At 44.5% G+C, this 27,695-nt stretch overlaps 1 protein-coding gene across 13 annotated transcripts in view; it reads right to left on the bottom strand.

Moving 5' to 3' along the window:
• The window catches only part of PLEKHG4B (pleckstrin homology and RhoGEF domain containing G4B), a 234,881-nt gene that overhangs the window by 35,992 nt on the left and 171,194 nt on the right, over positions 1-27,695 (bottom strand). For all 13 annotated transcript variants that reach the window (XM_025198263.1, XM_025198267.1, XM_025198269.1 and 10 more), the window contains 10 exons: positions 24,163-24,369; positions 23,593-23,716; positions 17,814-17,907; positions 13,834-13,920; positions 11,187-11,303; positions 10,085-10,183; positions 9,283-9,425; positions 7,894-8,032; positions 6,989-7,111; positions 4,175-4,339 (listed from right to left, as the gene is read on the bottom strand). In XM_025198263.1, coding sequence (XP_025054048.1) covers positions 4,175-4,339; positions 6,989-7,111; positions 7,894-8,032; positions 9,283-9,425; positions 10,085-10,183; positions 11,187-11,303; positions 13,834-13,920; positions 17,814-17,907; positions 23,593-23,716; positions 24,163-24,369 — 1,298 coding nt within the window. The remainder of the gene's footprint in view (positions 1-4,174; positions 4,340-6,988; positions 7,112-7,893; positions 8,033-9,282; positions 9,426-10,084; positions 10,184-11,186; positions 11,304-13,833; positions 13,921-17,813; positions 17,908-23,592; positions 23,717-24,162; positions 24,370-27,695) is intronic.

Below are 27,695 nucleotides of genomic sequence, written 5' to 3'. Positions count from 1 at the left end.
GCGGGAACTCTTTGCAACGAGCATTTCTTAGCTGCAAAGAAGAAATGCACACTGCAAAGAAAGCTACAATTTGGCGGGAAAATAATTCAGTGGTGCCAAAGCACACACAAAAACAAAAATCACACCCTTTGGGTTGTGGCAGTAGGAAGACGTATGGTGGGCTCTGAACAAGCCCAGAGAGAGGAAGTGATCTATGGAGGGGCCCAAGGGGATGCACCCACAGAAACATGAGGGCTGACAGCTGGAGGACTGACCCTGGGAATCTCAACTGGCCTGTGCAAGGCCAGGGCCCAGAAGAGGCCAAAGGGCGAGACAGACCACGGCAGCGACTGCCAGAGCCAGGAAAGCCTGGAGCTCTTGACTGGCCTGAAGTGGGGCCAGGGCCTAGGTCCTTGTGTGGCCACAGCTGAGAGGAAGGGGTCAAGGGGCGTGCAGCCCAGGATGACGATGACTGGTGCTAGGCCATCTAAGGAAGAGGAATCAAGGAAATGGGTCCAAGAGTGAGCTAGGGGCTAAAGATAGGAGACTGAGACAGGGCCAGGGGGCCCAGGGGCTAGCAGCCCAGGAGGGGTATAGGACATCTAGGAGGAGCCCAGAGAAAGACAAGTAAGATCAGGTAGGCCTGAAGACCTGTCCTGGGTAAGAATTGCACTTTACTGGGGCTGGTTAATGTGGTGGGGCTGCCTGTGGGAAGGCAGCTTCCATGAAATGCCATGCATGGGCCACTCTAGGGAAAGGTGCTGGAAAGCCAGGGCACTGGAAGGCCTCAGCTCCCACTGCGTTGTGGATTACCCAGTGGAGGGGGAAGACTAGGGGAGCACACCCCAACAGAAAAGCACTTAGCATGAAGACCACGTGGTTCCAGTGGCCCAGCGAGGAGCCAGGGAGACATGGGTCCAGCAGCCCATCCAGGGGCCTGAAGATTATAGTGGGGCCCAGCAAGCGTAGCGGGACCAGAAGGGGCCAGCGGTCCAGTGATGGGTTGGGAATAGAGTGTAGGGCCGGACGGATCCGAGGGCCTGAAGAGCAGCCGAGAAAGTGAAGAACAAAAAGGGTCTAGGACAAGAGACCAACAGAGGAGCTGACAGCCTGGAGGGGGGCCAGGAAGGAGACCCGAGGGGCCTGGTAGCCAAGGAAGTGGTTGTGTGAGACCAATGGGTCTGAGGGCCCAGAGAGGGGCCAGAGGAGAGATCGAGGGCTCTGGCAACCGGAATGGGGCCAAGAGGGAGACCACGGGATATAGCAGCTGAGGAAGGGGCTGTGTGAAGAGACTGAGAGGGCTGAAGGCCCAGAGTGGAGCTGAGAGGGGCCGAGGGGTCGGAAGGCTTCATGAGGGGTTGTATCAGCAACTGGTTGAACATCTGTAAGGATGCCATCTGTGAGGCATAGGGCATGGTGTAGGAGAGGTCTGGAGCCATGCAATTGGCCCATAAGGCAAGGACCACAATCCTGGTGGTCACTGTAGTAAGACCAGGGCAGCCTCCCACACTCTGTATATCAGCTAACATCAAGGCAGGGCAGGAAAGAGCTGGGCAGACTGCCCATAGAGCAGGGTATTTAAAAAAAAAATTGGATATCCTGTGACAGATATATGATATTTTCAGTTAATCTCAGGAGCCATGGAGTCATTATAATACAAAAGGTATGTCAGATCTCAGTGAAAAAAATTTGGCTAAAGTTTAAAGATGACATAGAAAAGGCATTCAAAGGATAGCTTAGCTATCTAATGAAAATGGACCTTGTTTTTATTCAGATGCATTGATATTCTATACTGATAGCTAGGATGTTAAGAAACAAAGGGCAGAAAAATGAAAATCTTCAGGACCTAATTTTCTCCTTGTGTCCAGTGGCATTAATCAAGAGTATTTCCAATGATATCAGTAGATTTCCACCAACTAAAAACTGAGAATAAGGTCCCTTGTGGCTGCTTTCTACACTAGGGCCTGCTTTTTGGGGCTCCTCCAGTAACCACTGGCAAAACTTGGGAAATACAGCACTACATTCTCTTCTGCAGCAGGAAGTGGAGCTATCTATACAAAAAGTTAAAAAAAATCATTTTGGGTTGAGTCAAAAGGATTTTTTTTTCCTTCAAAGCAACGTTTCAAGTCAAATGAAACTTTCTGTTCTACTAGACACAGAATGCTGTTCTTTGTGTGATGGATTTTATAATTTTTTTCAAAATTACCTACGTGTAAATTTAATTATATTTAGCTTAGAAAATGTCACAACAAAATCTTCCGATGTCTTTTTAGGCTGAAACAACACATTTTGCAAACAGTATCTAATGTTATGATTTTTATTGAATAAAAATATGTGGCCAAGGAATTCCACCCAGCTAGCATGTAGCATGATCCCACCACATCCAAAAAGGAGCAGTTCCCTCTCCTTTGAGGGAAACAAAGGAGGGAAATGCCCTGCCAGCTCTGAGAAACTAGGGCTGTGTTTTCACATCCTGAAAAGACAAATATCAAGCCGCTTTCCCCCTTCCCCTGGTAAAGTTGGACACATAATTCAAATGAAGCTTAGTTTTTGTTAACTGTAAGCTGCGTCCCCTTCATTTGTGTTTCTCCAGTGACCAGAACAACAGTCTGATTCTGACTTCTGCCTTTGGATGTTTCAGTAAAAAAATTATTTAAACAGCAACACTAGTGGTTTACTGGGCACTTGATAGAGTGGGGTGGATTGCTCTGGGGTCATATACATATAGCAAAATTGTGCAGGTACTGGGGTTTCCACACTGTTTTTCTCATTTTGTTTCCCCTCACATTCTAGCACACTATTTAGACTCCAGGCACTCTCCTCTATGACTTTTCTGAACTCAGCACCTCATTTAAGACTAATTTATTTTTTTGCCTCCTTGTACCCTGCAGCACCCTTAAAAGGATCTCACAAGGTGGCAGGCTGGGCAGCAGCAGGGGATGATGCACCTTGGGAGCATGGCTAGGGATGGTGCACAGTGTCTGGTGTTGGCTGGGGCTCCCAACAAGGCAGATTGGAGGGCTTGGGGTGGGTCACTAGACCCCTGAAGGAGGCAGTTGTCCATGCAAGAGGTGGAAGCAGGTGACTGTCACTGGTGCAGGAGCTGCTGTTGTAGAGGCTGATGCCAGGGAAAGGCAGCAGGGGCAGAACCCTGCTGTGCCTTGCTCTTTCTGCTGGCTGCCCCTTCCCTGACCCTGTCTCTACCTGAGGAAGCGAGTATGGTCCCAGCTACTGAGGCTGCTCCTCCAGATACTTGAATGCCAGTGTTCAGAGCCGCCAGTCCCCAGGACCACCCCCCTACAACTAGCTCCAGGATCATAGGATGAGTGGTGGGAAATAACACAGGCTGAAAAAGCATTGCCCTGCTTCTGTCAGCCTGCAGCACAGCATGCTGACTGGAGCATGGGGACAGTTGGCACAAGTGCTGCTATGGGGTAGGGGCTGCGCTTTTGAGCTCAGCTCCTTCCCCTGCTCTTCCTATGCTCCCAAAACTAGTGGAAGGGGCCACAGGGTGTGCTGCTGGGATGTTAGATTGGGCTCATGGTGCCCAGTGTATGGAGGAGCCAGCGCTTCCCTCCTTTCATGGGGGCTGGGCATCACAGCATCCTTGTAAGGTGCTTGCAGCACCCCAGGGTGCTCTGGCTTCCTAGTTGAGAATCCCTGTTCTAGCAACAAAGAAACCACTGTTTCAAGCTCTTTGTCTGCTATTTCATTTGGAGATTTGCTGTTGAATGCTGGAAAATTCTGGCTAGCAGGATCTATCTTCTCCTGGATTACATATTCAGAACAGTATACAGCCAACTAAATGCAAGGGCTCTGCCTACATATTTACAAGAAGAAGAGACCTAGGCTATGGTCCAGCCAAAAGGGTCTGTCTAACTCTGCTGCTGCTGCTTCTGTCTGAGTTGGTCAATTGGTAGTACTTTTATTTTAGGTATGTCCTGGTAGCTGTTCCTGCAACTGCATGTACAGCGCACAGGGTGAGATTCTGGGAAGGAGCTGCCAGCTCACCTAGTGCTGCTGTCTGGGGCTTCCAGATGCATGTACATTTTCATATCCATACTCTGCTGATCCTTTTAATTGTTCTGGTGCTTGTGCAAGCTTTTGATGGTCACCAGCTGTCCCTTTTGCCTGGCCATTATTTTGGTACATATACACTTATCCTTAATGCACAGCTGGAGGCTGTTTCTCTTACCGTCTCATAGAATTCGTACAAGGTGACCAGCTTCTCTAACTCATTCCTCCTTTTCTCAGTCTCAGTGCTGATGTTACCCAGATACCTCTTGAAGGCCTGAACCTTTTCTTCCAAGTTCAGTGAGCAGTGTTCTTGTACCAGCTGCAGTCCTTTCCCATAGTATTGCTATTGAGTAAAAAACAAAACATCCTGCATAGTACTTTGGTTCTCTTGCTGTCTGAATGATTTCTCATTATTGTCATTAACACTGTGCTACATCAACAAATCTTACCAGCTGTAAGGTAAATGAAAGGTGGAAATGAATGAACATTTTCTTTGAGCCTTCTCCTTTATGAAGTTAGCATGGGCTTTTTATTTTAGTCTGAAGTGCAGAAGCAGTGCCCTGACGGAAGTGATCAAAAGGGAAGCTGCCACAGAGAGCCAGCCTTAGTATCCGCAAGCTCAGAAAAAGGTGCAGAGCAGAGAGGTGGTGATGGTGAAAGCAGCTCTCCCTACCCAGAGGAGGAAGGGTGACACCCTGAAAACTGGTAGGGGTGATACAGAAAGAAAGGAGGACAAAGAAGCGTTAGCAGAGATGAAAACAGTAAACAAGCCTCAAGCCAATCTAAGGAATAAGAGTAAAGAAGGAGTCCTGCCATCATGACTCAGGGGGATCAGGGGCTGGGATCAGACAGATTCTGAGTGGAAAAAAGAGTGTTTATAAGTAACCTCCCCAATGATACAAATTGGTGGGCTGTTAAGAGTCTTTTAAAAAGGAAAGCTGGGGGTATTACGTTTTTGGACTTGTTCAAAGATGGCAGTGTACGACCAAGTGGTTGTAGGGTGTTTAAGTGCAAAGATGAGGACTCTCCCAGAAAGTACTTGAGGCCATGAATCAAATGGACCTCGGAGGGAAGAGCTTGAATGTGGGAAAGAGCCTGGATGGCCAAAGAGTCCACAGGAGCAGAACAAGCAAGGGCTGGAACATCATAAAACATGCAGACAGGCAGCACCCGCACAACAGGTTGTGCGGGAACCAGATGAATCACAGCGGCTGACGGGCAATCTGACAAATCTGTGCTTGGCTTTTTGGTGCAGGAGTTGAGGGGCTACAAGAACCTGATCATCCCCAGCTGTGAGTTATGAGAAGGAGAAGGGGGCCAGAGAAGTCAGTCTGACCCTGACCCCTGCTGAGGAAAGAACTTCTGTTAGCCTGGGCTGCCTGAGTGGTGAACCTGGGCAACACAGGTACCAGGGGAAGCTGCAAGGAGCCAATAGATACAGAGTAGGGGGTTGTTGGGACCCTGGGAGTCCCAAGAAATGTTTGTGCATGGATATTAGCTGGCAAAGTACCGGAGATTCGGGTAGTGGCTCTGGCAGTGGTGTGGAGACCATGGTTGGGGTGCTGGGCAGGCACTCTGAAGTAGAAGAGACTGGGGCCCAGTGGGCTACATGGGACTAAAGCCAAGCAGGTTAGCGAGGGAGATAGCAGCATCTGGAGGCAGGGACTCAGAAGACTGAACACTACAGGGCAAGGGGCCCAGTGCAAGAGAGGCAGGGGCAGGGGCCTGGTGGACCAAGATAGAGTGGTCCAGGGGTCAGGGACCCTGTGGGTCAGAGGGCCTGGTGCACAAGAGGACAGTGTAATATCCGTGAGGCATAAAGATGGGTAAAGGGGTAGCTGGAGACCATGATTATAACTCCTAAAGCAATTTGGTCTATATGGTCACGACTGGGGCCGATAAAGCCCAGTGTCAGGGAGCCGGTGTTCAGATGGGTTGGAACCCCATAGGGAGACACTGAGTTTGGCAAGGGCCGGAGCCCCAAAAACAGACTGAGAAGCAAGGTCTGAGCCTTGAGTCAAGTTGGCCAATTTGGGCCAGGACCAAGAAGAAAAGAAGTCCTGCTCAGTGCAGGGAGCTGAGCCTGAGGATGAACAGAACTAGGTGAAGCACCCAGAGCTCATCAGCATCTGTTGGCAGATTCCTCAGTTGTATTATACTATCAAGGCAGGGCAGGTGAGGCAGCAGGGGGAGATCCTGAGAGGCCAGAGGGGCAAGTAGGGCAGGATTAAGGTGGAAACCAGGGGGCAGCCCAGCCACCCTCAGGGCAGTATGTGCATGTGTCTGTGTATGTGTACACCTGGAGGTGTGTGGTGTATAGACATGCGTGTGCACACACATGCATGCGCATACCATTACTGTAGAAGTAGACCTGCATAGATGGCACTGAGGCTAGCCTGCATTAATACTAAATCAGGCTGCCAGAGCAAATAACAAAATTTCCCCTTTTCCCTAGTGTTTCACTTGGATTCTGAGGGCCTGACTCAAAGCCCAGTGAAGTCAGAATTAATCCTCCCAGTTGTTTCAATGACTGGATTGAGGTCCTAGAGGATTCAGGTCCTAGTTTTCTGGGGCAAACTCCAGCATCCATTCTCAGCACCATATATACCATTTCCCAGTACTTTAATTACTTATGTCAGCTATAATGTTAATTGTTTTGGCCACAAATTAATTGATAAACTCTCCTAAATTCCTCAGTTATGCGTTGCACAACAGAGAATATAGTTCTTACATATGGACAGCTCTCCCTCTTTGTTTGTTACCTGTTTTCTTCATGTTTGCAATAAAGAGCTCTCCCTGTTCAAACAGACAGTAAACTTCCCAGGCCTGGGAAGTGAGCCTGGTTACACTACTAACAACCCATGAAATTAATGAACATTCTCAAGTCTATTACTGAGTTAGTTTGCATTTTCCCCATAATTAGTGAAGCTATTGATATTATAAACAACATGTGAAATAAAGCAAGAGAAGTGTTCCTCAGCACAACACTTACCATGGCTTTGTTGCTGTAAACTTGGAATTCTTCTTGCTGCTTCTTCACGTTTTCAAGTGAAAGGCCGTCTTGTTCCAACGGGTTAAGGTATCTTTCTCTCTCATTTTCAAACCAGAGTTTTATCTACGTAGAAGATAAGGTGGGTTTTTTTGTTTTGTTTTAAATCAATGAGTAAAACGTACCTAATGTGCATATAACACAGAAGTTAAGCAACTTTACTTAAAAAAATAAACTCTTGGGAAAATAAATGAAATAGGCTTTGTAAATCCGTTATTTCAGAACTAAGAAAACATATCTACCTCCTCGGAATGCACTAGCTAGACAGCTTCTATAGTTATTTTATATTCTGCATTCAGTAACATTTGAGTCAATTGTAACATATATGCATGTCTGTGACACATGTTAAGTCCCCTTCCCACAATTCTCATGCAGGCAAAACTTTCATTAATCTGAATGAAAGTTTTGCTAGCATACATGCACAGCATCTGTTAAAAGACCTCAATAATTAGCAAGGGCCAACACTTCTGCACTGATTTTTAAAAGCTTTTTAAAAAATGTTAATTTCCTTTCCTCAGGATATATTACAGGTGTTTCACTGACTCGGAGAACCAAACTATTATCACTCTGCTAAATGGATAGGAAGGCATCTATGCATTGTGTGAAATCATGTGGCTCTTTCCCACACTTCAGCTTACATTCACAATACCCTTGAATTCTATCTCCTTATGCTAGGGCGAATACGATCTGTGCTGAATCCAGACTGGTTCTGCACACTTGCTAAATACCAACAACAATGAAAACTGCATTCTTCACACTACTGGTATACTTTCAGGGGCCCTACAAGTAGTGAAACAGAAGGTTAGAACTTCAGCTGGCTTACACAAACACTCAAAAATAGTACTGACCTGATCGCAGCCTTCTTCAAATTTTCTTACTTCCCGAAGATTTTCCAGTTGTTGGAAACACTTATTAGATAACAGAACCAGTCTATGGACCTCCTCATCTACTTGGTTGTACAATCTTGTTATAGACTCCATGGCATCTCTATTGGGGAAAAAGTACAGTCGAGTATATTCAACATAAACACAGTGCCAGAAGAGTCTGATTTATTTCTTAGAAAACCACAAAAACTGTTGAATAATGGAGCTACAGAGGAGGTTTGGGCCAACAAATCAACAACAATATGTTATACTAGCTGTCTGTGTGTTCCATGCATCAAAGGAAAAAAAAAATCTTACTCAATACCATGTAGGGCTTTCAAAAGCAATAACTACTTGGGCATCTTGATCTTTGGGTACTTGACAAACCACCTATGACTATTCCAGTTGAACAGCTAAATGTCACTAGGGAATTTTTTTAGTTGTGGCCATTGCATATAAAAGGAAGCTGTTACCATCAGCTGGAGCTCAGAGAGCCCATGCCCTACAGCTACACTCAGGCCCCACCCAACAAAGCTTGAAGACTATGGGATTATTAACAAACACTGGTTTCTCCTCAAATGACATTTGATGACATAGGCTTTTGCCTACAAAAGTGCATGCCTTTGAACCAGTTGGTCTACAAGAGCCCACCCTGTTCCACTTTCTGCCTGATCATTTCAGACTAATATGGATTACTACCTCTGTCTTCAGAACGCTTAACAAGTGCTTTTCTAGATCAGGGCCTTGTAACTGCTACAAATACTCTATATGCTGCTTAGCTATACAGAGTAGATTTGCATAATCAATATGTGCATTAATTTGTGCATTTCCTTCTATGCCCTACCCACCTTGATGCCTTACCTAACATGAAATATTAAATATTGTGTAACAATGAAGTTTACAAATCTTTCAAGAGTTAGGATTGCAGCCAAATCATTCATTAAAGAGCGTATCCGGAAAATCGGATAATGTTCAGATTTTGAAAACATGAAACATCAAACTGCCAGCACAAAGGAAGAAGTTTTCCTGGAATTTTAAGTTAAAATTGACAAGCCGTTTTTCAGACAGAGATTTAAAAATTGTTTCTCTTTTTGAAATATCAAACAGTTATCACTTCTATTCTGCTTCATTCCTGCCGTGGTCTTTTTGAGTTCTTTGCAGCTCTTTTTCCATACTCAAGAAATGGGTGAAAGCTAAGAGTGGGCTTTTTCTGAGGGGTTCCTTGTGTTTAAAAGGTTGAGAACCACTGTGATGTACCCTATAGTCTTCCCTCTGCTGCCATTTCTCTCTCCTGCTCTTCTCCACTGCTTTCTTCCCCCTTATTTCATTAATGAAGTCTATGACTCAGCACTTTTTGCAAAAGCAAACTCTTACCGATAATCTTCTGTGTTGCAGAATTCTTCTTTCCTAAGTCTCGCAAGGATCGTCCCACCTTCTAACCTTAATGTTACCAGCAGAACATCTTCCAGAACAAGCTTCATCATTGTCTTGTGCTTGTTGATTAAGTCATTGACCTCCTATAAAGAAAAAACCATTTATTTCATTTTACTAGAGACCTCAATAGTGTGTCTGGCTAACTTGGCTCCAGAAGAACAAATCTAAGTCTACCCACAGAGGAATAATGGAATCCTACTGGTGCCTTGTCCATAACTGTAACTTTTGCCCAGGGTTTTGCAAGGTTGCTATCACCAGTGGAGCTGAGCCAGTCCTAGCAATGATTTTTGGCAAAAACATCTACAATTGACCTAGCTCTACATACAGCCATGATGACACAGTTTTAGCTAACGTGGGTCTCACTTCTGGGTGTAACGGATGGAATATTAGCATGTGTAGCAGTAAAATACAAAAAGGCCTATTATCCACAGTTCTTGAGGCAGAGCAGAAATCTCAGAAGTGCTCATTTTGCAAGGGTTCTACCATTTTGGCTCTGAATTATGTGGGAACAGCTCATGTATGTTGGTGCATACATGTTTAAACTTTGACCCTGAGCTTGAATGTGATCCAGGTGTGATCCAAAGGTCTCCTTTTCAGTTTTTCTCTTTAAAAAAATTCCTTACAGTTGTATACCATCACTCCAGCACTACGATAGTAACTCTAATGGACTAGAGTAGAACCACAGCTTCCATTCTCCTTCTCAAATAAAAAATCAGAACTTGTCATGTTAGCCAATTCTTACCTGCACTGTACTGAGGGTTCTGTTGATGCTCAGCGAACAGACTGAGTTTTGTAGAAAGACAATGGCCTCTTTGCAGTTTGTAATAAAAGGTTCCAGTTTCTGCAGTAATGAAACACAACAGATAAAAAAAATCATAAGAAAGATAGTCTAAATAAATAGCTTTGGCTTCTTAAATTCAAAGTGCCCTAAAGGGTTACTTATATGTTAAAGACTTACTTATATGGTATTCATGATAAAGGCTTGTCTAGTTGTCTACTTAGTTGCTGTATCTTTGTAACAAGATTGTTTTATAACCAATAGAGTTAAATTGATAGAATCTCTCCAGTATGGACAGTTTTATTTGTATAGTTTATTCCTGTATAGGAAGGGGAATTAAGGCACCCTTATGTTGGTATAATGGCATCCATAATATATGCAAACCAGGCCTCACAAACTGTTTTCTTAAAACAAATATTACTCTCTAGGTCAATATTAGGAGTCTCTAAAAATAACAGATCCTCAACTGATATAAATCAACATGGTGCCATTGAGCTCAGTGCCAGGTGGCAAAATATTGATTGCACAGGACAATTTCAGGGGCAATTCTTGACTTCAACTAATTTATTCTGCTTTCTGCCCGTTGACCACTTGGTGATTCAGATTTGGTTTAGACCAAAAATTAAAACAGGTTCAATGATTTTAATATAATTTACAGTGGAGATCCTTCTGAATGCTACAATCAAGACACAATGATGAGCCTACCCAGCAGCAATGTACAGATGCAGCCAGGTGTCCAGGACACAGGGCCAGCAGTGACCTCTAGTTGCCATGCAATTGCAATCACAAACACAAGGCTTCTGGCAAGTTTTTGGTGGGTTTTTTTGCTCTGTGGCTGCCCTGTCCACTGCACCCTAGAAGCCACAACTGCCTAGATAAGAGCAAAGACTGACAGATTAAGAGAGCAGAGTGGCAGAGACATAGGGAAATGTCTGTAATATGTATATATAGTGTGCCAGCTCTAATACTTTTTCTTTTTTTCCTTCCTAGAGCAACAGTAATTAGTAAAATATTCTAAGAAGGGAAAAATAAAAAAAGAGAATGATTAATAGGAGCTACCCCTTACCCTTCGGAAACGCAGCCAGTCATTGTGGTTATACATAAAAGTTCCGTCAAATTCTGCTGTTAACTGTGTAGAGTCAATGAGCTTATGCAGAGTCTTTAGTGATGTAAAAACTTCATACTGTCAAGAAAAATTGTGAACAGTTTCATTCAGGCTGCAAATCAGTGTGATGGAGGCAGGGGGAAGAGGAGGAAACAAACTCATTGTGCCAACTATGCAAACACTTTTACAGAATCTTTTGCAAAGCGGGGATCAGGCTCCTCAGCTAGTATAAATCACTGTAGGTCTGTAGAGGTCAGTTTTCTTCATGTGCAGCATTCTGTCCTCCATAACTGAAATCATCAGGTTATGCTGATAGACACAAACTGAGGAGCTCGGCCATGGCATTCTATTCATTTGAAAAAATATTTCTGTTTCTTTTTATTTAAATGTAATTAGCACATGTCAGAGCAGGTGTTGGGCATGTGTGTAAGTGCCCACTAATTTTAACAGACTCACAGCTGCTCCTTACTTTCACTTACCTTTACCTTCATTTCAAACATCCATTCATTCTGTGTTTTAAGAGCAGTCTATTAATCATTTTTGTATATCAGATTTATAGCAAGAGTAATAAGTCACAAGAAACCTCAGGCCCTGCGCATGTTTCTGATCACCAGGGATCCGGGTTTGCTGCAGAAAAAAAATTAGCAAAATGTGGATTTTCTCCTTTAAAGGAGAAAACTTTGGGAAACTGCAGGTTTCCCTTTGCAGGCTGGTAGAGTTCTAGCTTCCAAGGGACTGGAGAGAACAGGATGCAGGAGGCGCCACATGCACAGGCATGCACACACATGCAAGTGGCAACCACGCAACATGGTAGAGAGCAACTCCTGCAGTTCCCTCCAAGTAAATCTATGGGGTGGAGGGGTGGGGGGCAGGCATAGGTTATGTGTAGGGGGTCATAGACGATGCGTGGGGAAAACAGGGGCGGAGGGAAAAGGTGACGGTGTTTAGGGAGTGAGGGGGCACAGTATGTGCCTCCCCAGATTTCTGCACCCACAACGAGGCACGGGGCTGCAGCCTGGCTGGACCAGATCTGGGCAGGAGTCACCTTCACAGCCCAGTGGGCAGGACCTGGTGAGGGAGGGAGTGCCACGCTGCGATGGCCATCCAGGTGAGGCATAGCAGCAGTAGCGGTGCAGAGCTGTGCCCCCTGCTACTGCTGGGCAGGCAGGAGCACCTCACCTTGGCAGCCATGGTGCTCCCTCTCGCACCAGGTCCTGCTTGCTAGGCTGCGGAGACAGCTCCTGCCTGGTGCAGGTCCAGCCAGGCTGCAGCTCCGCGCCATGCTACGGGCACAGAAATCTGGGGGGTCACATGCCCCCATCACCACCCCCCTCCCCATGTGTCACCTATGCCCATACACTCCCCTTCCCCACACACTGCGGGGCTGGGGCCTGGGGGCAGGGAATTGGGAGTGAAGGGCACTAGCAGGGCTGGGGTGGTGGGGGACTGTAAGTTGGGAGTGAAGGGCACTGGCAGAGCCAGGGGGTATGGGTCAGGAGTGAGGGGCACTGGCAAGGCCAGGGGGCTGTGGGTTGGGAGTCAGGGGCACCAGCAGTGCGGGGGGGGGTTAGGACACCAGCAAATCAGGGCTGCTTAGTGCCACAAAGCGGCGGCGGGGGGGAACATCCACAGCTTGACCCGTATCCTTGTGAGCGAAGGGAGTGAGGGAGCTCTGATTTTCCATGATAAAACTAAATCAACTACCAAAATATATAGGTATTTAGAATGTAGTTTTTTATTATGGCTGAGGCACTGGTAGGCTTCCAAATTGTTTTAAAATTGTAAATATATCAATAAAACATTGTGTTCAACTGATAACAAATAACTAATTTATTAAAACAGCTATTAAATTACAGTAAGAGCTGTGTTAACCAGCATTTTACTAACTGGAATATTCTATTAACCAAAATTTCCGGCATGCGCATCAAGTATTTCTTGAGCAGGGCTAAGGGGAGGGGGTGGGGGGGAGGGCAAGGGGTGTGGCTCCCCTCTGTGTGCTGCACAGAAGCTGCCTGGCCGGCTAGAAACAGAGAGATGGGGTTGCATGCAGCAGCAGCCTCCACTGCTGCCATCCACCACCCCATGCTGCTGTGTGCAAGCCTGGATAACCAGAATTTTTAGATAACCGGCACCCCCTTACCCCATTCATGCCAGATAACAAAGCTTTTATTATATACACTTTATCGCCTTGGTTTATCCAATAAGTTGGGCTATAAAGGGACCAATTTTACCATCATTATATTCCTTGACTCATGGGAATAGAAGTCAACTAATGACTACAAGGCACCCAGGTAAAATGGCAAGGTGGCCATAAATATCCAATGTAAATCTGAACTCAAAAGTACCTTGTAGCTATACACTACAGATTTCAATACAGCAATTTACACAATAAGAATCCACTGAATAGGAACTACTCATAGAATAAATTATTATTCACTGTAAGAAACAGAAAACTTGGCCCTTGAAAAATAATCAAAACAAATCCATTTCTTCTAAGTGAAATGAAGTGTCCTAAATTACTTCTGGCAAGATAACTTTTTGTAGAGAATTTTGACTTCACAAAATACTGTGCATGCTTGAATCACTTTGAATCAGCTCTTCATGTTACCTGAATTGTAGCATCTTTGTCAGGCTTAAAAGCAGATTCCTTGTCGGTCAGTATCAGGACACTGTGAATGGAGTGAGGTACTACATTCTGAAAAGCAAAGCAAAATGTGCACATAGAAAATACTTCACAATAAGTGTTCTGATCCCTTTGATGTTTAACCTTTTTTCAAAATTAAAATAAATGTAGCTCAATTGGTGAATGTTATCAACATAGGATGCGATCAGGTACAGGCAATTATTTTGAGCAGAGGCCTGCTTACTGGGTTTCGGCAAGCCATCAAGGGCTGCATGACAGGCAGCTCAGCGCAGATTAATATTAATTTTCTAAAATTTTTAGGGGCCCCGTGGGCCAGATAGAATGGCCTAGCAGGCCACATCCGGTCCCTGGGCCGCATTCTGCCCACCCCTGCTGTAGATAGTAATTTTTTGGTATAATGTTTTTCCCCAAATGAGTAAAGCTATAGGATCAAATTCTGTTCAGATATTCATAGATAAAACTGAGGTTGATTTATTTTTTAAATATAATTAACTTGGATTATTCTACAAATGCAGTTATGTTTTCCTTGCAATTAACCTATGCTGTTTTCATAGCTGGCACTAACTTTGTTTTGGCTCTCTTGTGGCCTTTGCAGAGGATATTAGATCTCGGAAAAGATTGCAGGTGCATTTTTAAATGATCTACTTATCAATCAGGGTAGGACCCACCCCACTGAAGTCAATGGGCATCTGATTTCTAGGAGCTAGATTATGTTCCACTGAAGCATCCATTAACATAGGTCCCTGTCCATGCTTGTGCTGGATATCAGTTTGGTGCAGCTTTAAGAACCTCAGGATACCTTTGTACCTTCCCTACTTCTAAGCTCTTCATCAAAGGTTTCAGGAGATGCGGATGGGTTTCTGGTTAGCCATCCATTACACTGATCAACATGTTCTAGACCATTTGGTACTCTTGCACAGAGGCACAAAACACCACCTCAGATTTTAGCCCTAAATCTTGACACCAGAGTGGAGTGCTTCTGCTTTTTCATATCCATTGCAACTCCACAGTCAGATGGAAACTAGATTTTTTGGCTGCTTTGTCTTTTCTGGTACTGATGGTGTTGCTGGTGTTTCCATCCTTGGTGTTCTATATCCTCCAGTGTCCTGTTACCTTTTCTCAGTATTCAGTATCCCTCCCTCTCTCTCCTCCATCTATGTGTTTAGAAGCTATTTTTGAAAACATTGCTGTGATATGAAGGATTAACACTGAGAGAAGAAAGGCAGACTGAGAGACTGAATTCATGATTTCATGTCAGGCAAGACAGTAATTTTACTGAAAAGGAACAGCAGGATGGGGCAGCTCTGCCCTGAGTGCACCTAAAAAGACCAGCCAACAGTCAAAGGACACGGCTCTTTCTCCTGCTCCCCCCTCTTCCACTTTGGTGGAAGAAGTTACTTGTCTCTTACATTGGACCACATGCCAGAGCTCTTCCAAACGTTGTATGTTTATGAGAGGTTATAATGAGAATGACGAAAGAGAAAATACAGCAACAAAACCCCCATTTTCCCCTTCAAGGCCTGTCTGGTGATGCCATATCAAGTTCACAATCACTTCAAGGCCTGTCTGGTGATGCCATATCAAGGCCACAATCCCAGCCATTCCAAAGGTCCATGCACACCTGCCCCATTTCATATATATAAAACTTAAGAAAACACTAACACACTTAATACAACAGTTAAATGAATTCAATAGTGTTTTGCATTTCTTTATGAACTTGATTGCAAAGATCTGTAGAGATTCTCTTACAAAAAAAAAAATCAAAGAGTAAGTAATTTGATGGAAAGTTTTCCAGAGCATATTTCTTCCTTCTCTAAGCTACTTGCTGTGGTTGTACCTTCACAGAAATAATTTTGCCCTAAAATAAGCTGTCACCACCTCAAAAACTAGGACCTGGCCATGGACACAGCTCCCTGCCCACACGCAGCCCCATCCCATCCTCCTGGCTGTATGCCCTGCTTGCATGGGTCCCAGCCAGTCTCCATAGATACCCTGTGATCACTGCATAGATACCCTGTGATAGTGCGGCTTGGGCCCCTACCTGCAGAACCCATTGCAGGGCCATGTGAGCATCTGATCATGGCTCTATCCCAGCCCTGTGCTGTCACTGCCCTGCAATCCCACCCTGTGATCCCAGCCTCACCTGCCTGTTCTGCTCCTGAACACTGCTCGCTGCCCATCTATGGCCCCTTCCCAGCCGCCTGGCTGCACACCCTGCCTGTATGGGTCTCACCTCCGGTGATGGGTGTGGGGCAGAGGGGCCAGTGTGCCTGGGCAGCGGGGCTGGGGCTGGCAGTGGTGGCAGGCAGAAGGAACCACTGCCATGTTGCCCCAACCCCACTGTGCTAGGAGTGTGGAAAGAAAACATTAAAAGCCAGCAGCAGCTTGTTTTTACTGAAAAAAGGACGAACACCACATTTTTACACCCTGCACTCTGTCACTGTTGATTATCAAACATGCCTTTTTACAGCATCTGATGAAGTGAGCTACAGCCCGCGAAAGCTTGTGCTATACCTATATATTACTTTGGTTTGTCTGTAAGGTAAAAATCCACCTTGCCTTTTATCAAACATGGCCCATAGCATCTCCTGCAAGGGAACAGTTCACTTCTTCAGTTAATTTTCAACATTTTCATTTCCCCTTTGTGACAAACAAGTACTAAACATGCACACACTGGGTGCATCTACATGTGAAATTAATGCACGTGAATAAATTCTGGTGCTTACTGCTCCGGAGTTTATTGTTCCTGGATGCACTGTTTGAATGTGTGCCTGGGAGCAATAAACTGCAGAGCAATAGGCACCGGAGGTTATTCATATGCAGCACGTTGAGCCAGGTTGGAGCAGCCCTGGCTGATAGAGAGCCCAGGGGAGCCAGCCTGCCAGCTCAGGACTGTTCCCCCTTACTCAACGTGCTGCAGGGGGGCTGGATGGGGCACAGGGATGCTTCAGTGTGGGACTGGCAGGGTCTACACATGAGCTGCTGCGGAGTTTTTTACAAGTACTCTTCAGTATTTTACAAGTACTTTTTTAGTTTAGGTTCACCGCTACAGAAAGACACCTTGTAACAAAAACAGTTTAGAAGCTACTAAAACCTATATGCTAGTGTCCAGAGGCATAACAGGCAGTTTCTCCACCGTAGGCAGCAGCAGTGGTGCAGGCAGCAGTTGCAGCTAGGCTGGCAGTGGCTGCTATTCTTGCACCCTTCAAAATCAATGCCAAGGGCTGGTACCCTGGTCACGCACCCCTAGGTATGCTACTGCAGGTGACTTTTCTGGTCCTGTTTACCAATCCAGCACTAACAGATCTTTAGTTTCACTGGGTGCGTCTACACAAGTTGACACTTTGCAGTTGTTACTATGCAGTCCTTTAATACTTGCATAACCAAGGACTAAATGACTGTGCAGTAACCAGTGTTACTGCATAGTAGCATCACATCACGGCTCATACCTTGTGACATTACTGTGCAGTAGTAACGAGTAACACACCCACTGTAGACAAAATCATTCACGCCACTAAAGATAGAGGGAAAATGGCCTGTCATCAGGACATTCTACATAACATTTGCTTTGACATTTGTTTCACTTGGTGCAGCAAGCTGAGGTTAACAAAAAGATTATTGCAGGCATCTCAAACATATATGCAGGGCAGATATGGCTTGTGGAACTGTTCTATCCAGTTGAGCGGGCTACTGGAAGTTGGGGTACAGCAAGTGGGGATTTCATTTAATTAGTACAATCAGTTAACTTTAAGACTGTAAACACTTTGTGGGACCTTTATTTATTTATTAACTCGTTTGTGTGCGTGTGAATGTGTGTATGGATACATACACAGGACCTGGGACAAGAAATCCTCAAGCCTATAATATAAATTACTTTAATACTTTAAACAGTTTAGTATTTTATTTTGTACTTTTAGCTATGACTTATTACAACTCAAACTCACCTGTACTGTTGCAAAAGCTTTGAAGAGAGGAGGAATAGGTTGGCATTTTCGAGCATCCACTAAAATAACTAGTCCAAGGTCACGAACCTCCTTCCTAAAAATAAACAGATAGCTATTTCTTAAGCTGTATTTACATACTGTTGAAGTTATTTGCTTAACTTAAAATTGTATTCAAGCAGATCTGTTATTGATGGGGCAACCTAGAACACACAGGACAACCTTGAAATGCCGTTTTAATCTTCACTCAGAAATAAAATGGGAGAAACTCATATAGAAAACAACTACCAGCAAGTCAGCCCCTTTTGTTTAAACCAGTGGTGCTCAAACTTTTGGCCCTGAAGGGCAGTTGAGTAGAGTATAGTGGGTCTTCAGGCTGGATCATACCCGCACACCAGGATCAGGCCCTGAAGCCTGACACTGCCCCCTCTTGTCTCAGTGCCAGAAGGGGGCCCTAGAGCCAGTACTGCCCCCTGTTGTCCCCATGTACTGGGATTGGTCTCCAGGGGCCTGGCACCTCCCACCCCTGTGTGCTGGGATTGGGTCCCAGGGCCCTACCACCACCCCTTTGCACTCTTGTGCACTGGGATTGGGTCCTGGTGGCCCAGTGCTATCCTCTCCCAAACCTCCATGTGCAAGGATCCAGCATATACGGTTTGGGGGCTCCCCATGGGCTTAGAGATTTGGTAGTAAAGGAGCAGTGCCATTTGCTCTCCTGCTGCCAAATGTCTAGACCCGTGGAGAGCCTTGCAGGCTGGGTGACATGGGGTCATGGACTGAATCTGGCCCATCAGGCAGAGGTTGAGCACCCCTGGTTTAAACCAACCAACCAACCAACCAACAGCTCAAGTCCCCAAATTGGCTGTAGGACACTAAAGAAGGGAAAACATTGAGAAGTGTCCTCAGAATGGTTCTCAGGTTATGCCATCCAGGAATGGAGGGCTTGTGATCAGTTTGCCATTAAAACTACTTCCAGATTCCCTGTATCCTTCTGCACTCTTTCATCATTACAGCTCCATCTCTGATTGTCCATCATTCCTAGACAGCTGTCCCATGCCATCAGAGGGGAGTTCTGCCCTACAGAATTGGCTGTGCAGATAATACATCCTCAGTGGGTGCCCACAAGGGTTTACAGAAGCAAGAAGTAACATGCCTAGATTCTCTCTTAGATACTTACATACACCCAATCATCATAGTATCTGAGGACCTCACAGCCATTTAAATCTATTTACCCTCGCAAGCTCCTGAAAATCTGGGAAGTGCCAGTACCCCCATTTTACAAAGGAAGGACTGATGCACAAAGATACTGTGGGTGAGATTCACAAAAGGGACTTGGACACCTAAAATAAGACTAAGGCAGAATTTAGGTGCCTATGTCTAAGGGAGCAATTCACAGAAACAATGCTTAACCCACTCACACACACAAGATTTTGACAGAAAACCTACTTATGCTCCTAAAAGTTCAGCTACAGCATGTGCCCAAGGGGAATAAATAAGCCAACCATTAACTCTCTTGCCCAAAGACTGTTTGGGAATCACAACCCAGGCATCCCTGTGAAGCTAAATGCACTAGGCTCTGAGCAGGCTAAACATCAGTTGATAAGATTGTCACAACCCAAAGGGTGTGATTTTTGTTTTTGTGTGCTTCGGCACTGCTAAATTGTTCCCGCTAAATTATAGCTTCTTTGCACGGTGGAGTTTTCTGCTGCAAAAGAGAACCCCGGTGCAAGGGAGAATTTCCCGCCAATTTGAAGCTTTCTTTGCAGGGTGCATTTCTTTGTTGCAGCATAGAAATGCTCGTTGCAAAGAGTTCCCGCCATTTGTATGCTAATTCGAGCCCCATTATTGGCCAGTTCTAAATTATTCACACGTGGCGGCTAGTGATTGGCTTGCTAGCCGTATAAAAGGCTTGAGTGGTTTCCACCCAAGTTGGAGGACTCCACGAACACCGGGAGGAGGAGACTTCATGCTGTGTGAAGATCTCTAAGCGCTGCGGAGCCTATCGGGGAGCCTAGCAAACTTCGTGTGGATGAGTGAGCAGAAGGACCCACAGAGCCTAGCAAACTTCGTGTGAGTTTATTCAGAGCTCTTTTGGACGAGTACTTTCTTCGGTTGACACGATGGGCTCGCGTGTTTAGAGCCCTCAGCCGGATTGGGCTAGAGTTCACGAGTTTAGAACTTTTGTCCGCCTCTCTTCTTTCCTGTCTGTAACCGCAACTCAAGCAAGTTTTTCAGCCTACACCATGACCATCTTTTGGTGTAAGTAAACAATCTTTAAAACTACTGCTAAGCGTTTGTGCCTAATTCCAGCTTGTCGCCCTCCCTCTCCGATCCAGCGTGCCCGGGCTGCTGGCCACAGCCCGCGTGCAGCACAGAAAAGGGCCCGGGTCGCTCCTGGCCTGCACAAAGATATGAAAAACGGTGATGGTAGTGATGATCTTTTAGACAGCATCTTAGTGGCTAAAGCATTCACCCACCCAGGCAATTGGAGCCATGGGTTTAATCTGCTCCTCAGCCTGAGTGAGCACAGACCCTCACTTCCCATCTCCCAAGAGAGTACCCTAACCATCAGGCTAGGGGCTGGCCTGATTGTGGGGCACTTTCCACCCCTTTTTTTGAAGCTGGCTCACTGTATAGACAGTAATACAAGATTCATGGGGTCATTAAGAATAAGATTAAGAATAAAAGGGAGACTGGAACTGGAGCCCACAGGTGAATGATCTCCCCTGAAAATGGAGAAGTAGTGCTAGGTTCTGACTGCTGTTCCCAGGGCTGTTCATGCCTTTCATCCAATGATACGCTAATGAAAAAATCCATGAACAGTGTTAGGAGCAGCATTTTTGCAATATGCATTTTCTATTAAGAAATTTATAAATTAGAAATCAAAGGACTTGTTACATAGAGAAATGAGGCTCTTTAGAGATGCCTGGCAAAGCAGGCTTCCACATCATTTTAGAGCAGGACAAATATGAATTAAGACCCTGATTCTACATTTATACACACAACTGCCTTTACATAAGTAAGCCACAGAGGTTGGCTGATGTGTGGGATCCACCATGCTTCAGTGATTCATTTCCCTTACTAACCACTTCTAGGGCTTTTTCCCTGAGAGGAAAATAAATATATGTCTTCAAAAAAATCCACATAGTTCTGTAAGGGCAATGTGTTTCTCATTGTTACATTGCTTTTGCACCTTGAAAAGGAATATGTTTGGAAATCCTTAGCACAGAAGACAGAGAGAGAATTCAATAAATCTGCTGCTAACTTCATGGCTACTTTTTACCTGAAAGCATCTTTCTTGAAAGGATTTGCTTACTTAACTTGTTTCTGTAAATCCCCTGATATTAGGGCACTAATATGTAAATAATAGCACCACATTTCCTATCCAAGTTACATTTTTATTCTGTTGAGGATTGTTAACATGTGTTCTGCAATTGCTTCTGACTAAAATATGCCATTACTTAAAGAGAAAAGATACATTAGGAGGTTTTTATTTAAGTCTCATTATCTGCAGTATACAGGAATTGGGCAGTATCCTTTTAAATAACATTTGGGAGCCTGCTAGTGGTCTTCACTGTCTAGTTGTATTTCCCTACGGAAAATGAAGTCTATCCAGTTTTCCTCATGTTTTGATGTTTATAGTTCCTCCTAATAATCTCCATCATAGTTGAAAGCAATACAGATGATGGAATGTATATCAAACTCCGGTTTCATAGCATTGAAAGAGCATTCACACTGGAACTCAGGAAGAAATAAGCAACAAATTGTAAGAGTAACCAGGTGGACTTTCATACTCTTAGATCTATTTTTAACACAACACGCATACACTGAGTGGACCCTAAACCCTTCACAAACTGAAGACAACAAAAGAAAACTAGGGGGGAAAGGTTTACAGCCAGTGACAATGACTGTAGATCAAGCTGCAGATCTGTGATATCAAAGATTAGGATAGTCAAATTCCGGAAATGCTGACAGCAGCTGCAGGAAACACACAGATACACTCTACAAATAGCTGCAGAAGCCATTAAAATGTTTCCTGATACCATTCTGTACCCTATATTTTTCTCAGAAAATAAATATAACCAGTGTTATTCATAAAAGGGCCAAATTGGCAAAGCAGCCTTAAACTGCCCTTTAACTTGTAGCCACAGATTTATGTGCATAAATCAAATTTACCTACATGATCACTAAATGCAAACTGGAGGACAGAAATTTAAAGACTGCTTACTATGTATAGAAACCAAAAGGAAGGCCAATATGAAATTGAATGAGTAATGAACAAAGATAATAACCAGTAGCTTTTCCAAGTTTCAAGTTTCTGTGTCTAAGGAGCAGAATTATCATGACAGGTCTGGAACAAGTCCATAATTTCCTATTGTTTTAATATAAATTGAAGAAAATTGACATCTCTATCATGGACTCAAGGCCGTCACTTTGATTGTTTTCAAAGGTACACTCAACGCCTTGATCTATATACCTTCTAATAGACGTAGGTAAATTTTTCAGGCTCTACATCAGGAAAGTATTCAGCAAAGCACTAAGAAACACTTTTAACTTAAAATCAATGAGTTGAGCATAATACTTAGAAGCTAAATATGCACTTAAGTGTTTTTACTATATCAGACAAGGTTCCTTGGGTGAATCTGATATCTTTTATTAGACCAACACGCCTACAACCTACACCCCTTTACTATATCAGTCATTTATTTCATAGAATGGGATTTTTCATTAACTAAAATAAAAATTCCTTTGCAATACCAATCTAAGCTGAACCAAACCTTTAGATGCCATTACCAGTTGTAAAAATTGGACTGTAAAAGAGCATTGTTAAATTTAAGCAACACAGAAAAAAATCATGATTTCAGCAACAGATATAATTTCCAGAATATCTTGACATTATGTCTTTGTTTCACTGGTGGTATATTTTAAACTCATCAAACATCATATCTAATAAAGACTAAAAGGACACTTTTTGCTACGTTTACAGCCCAATCTTTGTAAGCAAGCCTTTTAGATAGTCACACCCCATATTTTAATGTCTGCTACCTAGATATAAGGTGTGAAGCTTTACATTCGAGGTGCTTTAACCAGATGCCTTTGAGACCTTGGGTCCAAATACAGACCCAGTACTGCCTCTGGTACTGGACCTGGAAGTAAAAAACAATGCTACTAAACATGTAACTTCTTTTGTGTTTAGTCTGCAGCCAGACACCAGAGGGCAAACTTCCAACACACACTAACGCCATCACAACTTAAAATCTCAGTAGTTTATATAGTTTAATTGCAACCTATACTTGTCATCTTGCTTTCTGGGTTGATTCAAAAGGAGATTTGATGAGCCAGAGAGTTTGATGGGGTAATGAGAAACTATTATTGAGCCAGAGGGGTACTGACATGTCACAAAAAATTCAAATCATGGTACACTTTCGAGAGAAAAAATAAAAAAGCAGCAGCATCTTGGCCAACCCAAGCTGACAATTTTCACTCAAAACCAATTTTGCTAAACAAAATACTGGATTATCTAAAACCTTGAGTTTATAGTGGAGCCTGTTTGTACACTTACAACCTGATATACTGCAAGTTACAGCATGTAAGTCAACAGTGCTTACACAGAGCCCCACGACTGCAATGACAAACGCAGGGTGTTGCAGATTCCAGGACTGAAGTCTTAAATTAAGAAGAGGGCTTATTACAGAGCAGCAAGACTCTACCATCTTAACATCTGGTAAGATGTGAACATCTGTCAACACCTGGAAGAAGAACAACACAGCTCACTTCATACCTGGGAATGCTGTAGAAATACATCAGAAGGCTAGCAAGCTTTGTAGTTATGGAATGTTCACTTAACCAGATGGGGTGCCTTGTACAGACTTGTACCACTGCTCTCCCACCACGGTCTCGGCTTCCTACGCAAATAGAGACAAAAATGAGGAGATTTGACTGGGAAGTTGAGAGCTGGAAATACAAAAGTGCCTGCCTGCACACATGTTTCTGAAAATTGACAGAAACTTATAAGTGAGAACAGTAATAACTTTCCATTCCCTACGTTTTACTATTGTGATCGCTAAGAAAGCTTGTGTTCAGAATCTGTATGAAGATCCTTCCTGTATGAAATAAAAGAACCCTTAGAAAGCCACTCTTAATTTTGATGGGCAAGTTTTTCTGGTGGGGTAAATCAGCCTAGTTCCATTAACAGAGTTGTTGATTTATACCAGCTGATGATCTGGCTCCAATTTCTTATAAAAATAACTTGTGATAACAATCAGTTTATCTTGGAGATCTCCGAGCTGAGGGATCTTCATATACATTTCATCTCTCTCATTAATCACACTGTAATCTGTGTATTACATACCACACAGAGATACGACTCCAGACTGCAGTAGTTCTTGATTGATGTCGAGTGATTGGTTTGGTAATTTGTGGCAAATGTCTCCAGCATTGGTAGACAGTGGCTCACTCTCACAATGGAATAGCATAGGAGAGGCATCTGTAGTTGTGTTACACTCATCACCTTGGAAACTGCTTTTTGCATCTGTCACTGCTGAGTTGTGAGGATAATCTGGCCAAATGAAAGAGAATCAGTCATATTATTTTCTGCTTTTCTGCATATTTAAAGACTGCCATTTGGACAGCTTCTTATCAACATGAAAACACTAGCAGAAAATACTGAATTTTATACATGCAGTTACAAACAGAATAGAACAGGAAGCTACAAAAAACATAACGTGATAACTACATTAAAAGAATACTCAAATGACCAGGTCAGGAAATGCCAGAATTAAAGTGGTTTGCGCAACATGAATTCAGCCCCCTTGTGCATTTCATTATAACAGTCCTAAATTACACTGGGGCTGTCCAACTTCTAAGGGGCCAGAAGCCACCAGCCCCATGCCGTATGTCTCTCTGTGGGGCTGCATGCCGAGTTGTGCCGCAGGCACCGCCCCCCTCCCAAAACCCTGCTGCACTGTGCCAGTTACCCAGAAGCCTGAATGCTACACTGTGCTAGGTAGCTACATGCCTCGCCACATTGTGCAGCTGGCACAACTCCACTGTACCATGCTGGTGCCCCCACGCTGTGTGCGGTCCCCATGTCCCCTAAGCCATCCAGCCATAAGATTTCCTCAGCCCCACTGTTCCATTTCCCAATATGGGCAGGGGGCAGGAAGCAGAAACTGGAGGAGGGAAGGAGCAGCAGCAGCTGAAGCGGCAGGGGGAGTGGTGCCCAGATAGTAGCCCGGGGACTGCAAGTTAACGCCTTGGGGGCCAGATGTGGCCTGCAGGCCACCCATTGGGACATCCCTAAACTACACAGTCACATACAGGGCCCTTGTCTCATTCAGTGCACAGAAATCCGAGGATTTTTTTCACTTATGAAACCTTCTATCCCTACTCACTCCCCCTCCTTAGCATTTGTCCATCATTGTCATCCTACCCTTTCCCCAGGTCTGGTATCTGTTCCCCCCCGTCCCCACTCTTCCCACCTCTCCTCCCCTCCCTCTGCAAGCCTTGCCCCATAACCCTAGCTCTCTTGCATGACTGTTCCTCCTTCCTCCCACTGCCAGTAGGGAGCACTGTAAGCACAAGAGACAGGCTCCATGCTGCGATGCCCAACGCCAGAGGCCCTTGGCAGACAGGAAGATCAGTTGTTCAAGTCCCACAGCCATGGCCTGGAGCATATGGGTTGCATGGGGTCAGTGTATATGAAGACTAGCTGAGTGAGGGCAATGTGGGGTGGGTGCATAAAACCATCAGAGAATAATGCTGTTCACCTCTGACAAACCACTGCTGAGCAGACTGAGCAGATTTTTCAGCAGCTGATACTTTGACATATTTGGAGCCAGGTTTCACATGGATGGCAAAAGGCACATACCTCAAGGGACTTGAACTACTCCAAAGCATGGGCATGCTAGATTTTTTCAATAAAAAGTACTAAGACTTTTTTTGTCGGTGGTGCTTTGATCAACCAAATTTTTCCTTAACTACGTTCCTGGAAATAACTGAACTGCTTTTAGGCTTTTTTCTATCCTGCCCTCTTCTTCATTTTCTATCCTGCCCTCTTCTTCATCAACTTGGGACAGCCATCCAGCATAGGAAACTGCAGCCCAAATAGCTACAATCTGGCAAAGTTCATAAGCAACTGAAAACAGAGTCTGTAATCTTAATTGTAAATCTGGCTACCAAGTCTGCCTATGAAAAAACTTATATATGTAATAAAATTAAATGCAAAACACTAGCATTAATGCTACAACAACAAACACGTGGAAACTTCAACTCATAGTGTGCCTATGCCTTAAAATGGTTTATTTTATAGAAAATATATATTAATAATATAAAGGTCATCATTCTAACTCCCTGGACAAGACTACATTCAGATTTTTAAATACATAAAGGCAAACTCATATCCTGCAACAATAATCCATCAGGGAATATTTGATTGTACTGTCCATGTATTTTGAAAATAAATGCAAAATAAAAAAAAATAAAAATCTTCTGCAAAGAATGTATTTTAAATCATGCCATTTTTTAAATTACTCTGGGCATTTTGCTTTTTTGGGCTTTGTAGCTAAAGAACCACAGCCACCGTGAACTCCAAGCTTTTCTCTCTCTAACAAACACTCATGCACACATACCTACATTCATGCATGTGCATGTTTCTGTAACGTCTCACTGACCACTTTTAAAACACCACAGCAAAAAACACAGAATAAACAGCTTCATTAAGTTAACATGACTTTGTAAAGTAGAATTAAGGGAACTGCACAGATCAGCAACACACTTCTTTTCTCTCCAACTGCTCCACTTATATCTTCAATTCACCCATGAGGCCAAGTTTTTCAGCCACTTCAGTTGCCATTTTCACCCTAAGCTCACCCACCTCCTCTTTAAAACCTTCTACTGACAACAGAGCAAGCGGAGGGACAGCTATTTACTGTCAAATTGGGGGGGCACATATCTAGCTTGCACCTCAGCAACAGTGTTCACAAACTACTTCTGTAGAAATAAATATCCACAAATATGCAGAAAAAGAGGGAATGAACTTACAACTTCAACCCTAAATTGCATAATTTTATTGCTCAATTTCTCAACATTAATGCTGCATTGATACTGGTTTTCTTTGACAGGGTGGCACAGCTTGTACTACACATAAGTACAAGCGCAGAAATTAACCCATTTTTTGCTGTTCATTGAAACTTTCAGCCATTTTTCCAGGGCACATCCCATGTTCAACATGCCAGGTCCTGGTATTTGATTTGGAGATTCATAGTGGTTTCCCAAAGGTCCAAGTTCTTCTCTTATTTTAAAGTTTCTTACCCTCATGGCTGTAGGGTACAATTTGAAAACACCAACACTTGAACCTGAAACCTATTGTTTAAAAATTCTCTCTAGGTCAGTGGTCACCAACCAGTTGATCGTGATCGACCAGTGGATCCCAGAGCCTCTTCAAGTCAATCCTGGGCTGGGCGGGGGGGGCGAGCACGTGTGAGTATGCACGCATGCCTGCTTCCCCCAGCCCAACAGGTCAGTCAGTGGGGGAGGAAGGGGCAGAGGTCTGGGGGGCATGTGCCGCGGGGCTCAGGGTGCAAAGTCCAGCCCCCAGATCGGGGGGCATGTGCCCCCGCAAACACGGGGCAGCACCTGAGGCTGCAGGTAGGGAGTGGGGGTAGGTCCTACACATGCATGGCAGGGCATGAACCCTGAGCGGCTCATCCAGTGGGTGCGGGAGGGCACGCAGCCCAGGAGGGCAGGGGGGTGCATGCCCCTGCATCTGCACACAGGGCAGGCTGGGGCCGGGGCAGTGCCAGGCTCTTCCTGGCTGAGCTGCACTCAGGCCAGGCAGCGGCAGTGGCGGTGCTGGTGGTGGGGCCATGGGGCGGGCCGTGGCTG

Source organism: Alligator sinensis, unplaced genomic scaffold (genome assembly GCF_000455745.1).
Source record: "Alligator sinensis unplaced genomic scaffold, ASM45574v1 scaffold428_1, whole genome shotgun sequence".
Lineage (NCBI taxonomy): Eukaryota > Metazoa > Chordata > Crocodylia > Alligatoridae > Alligator > Alligator sinensis.
Note: the sequence above shows the minus strand (reverse complement) of the source record. Positions and strands in the feature narration are given on the sequence as shown.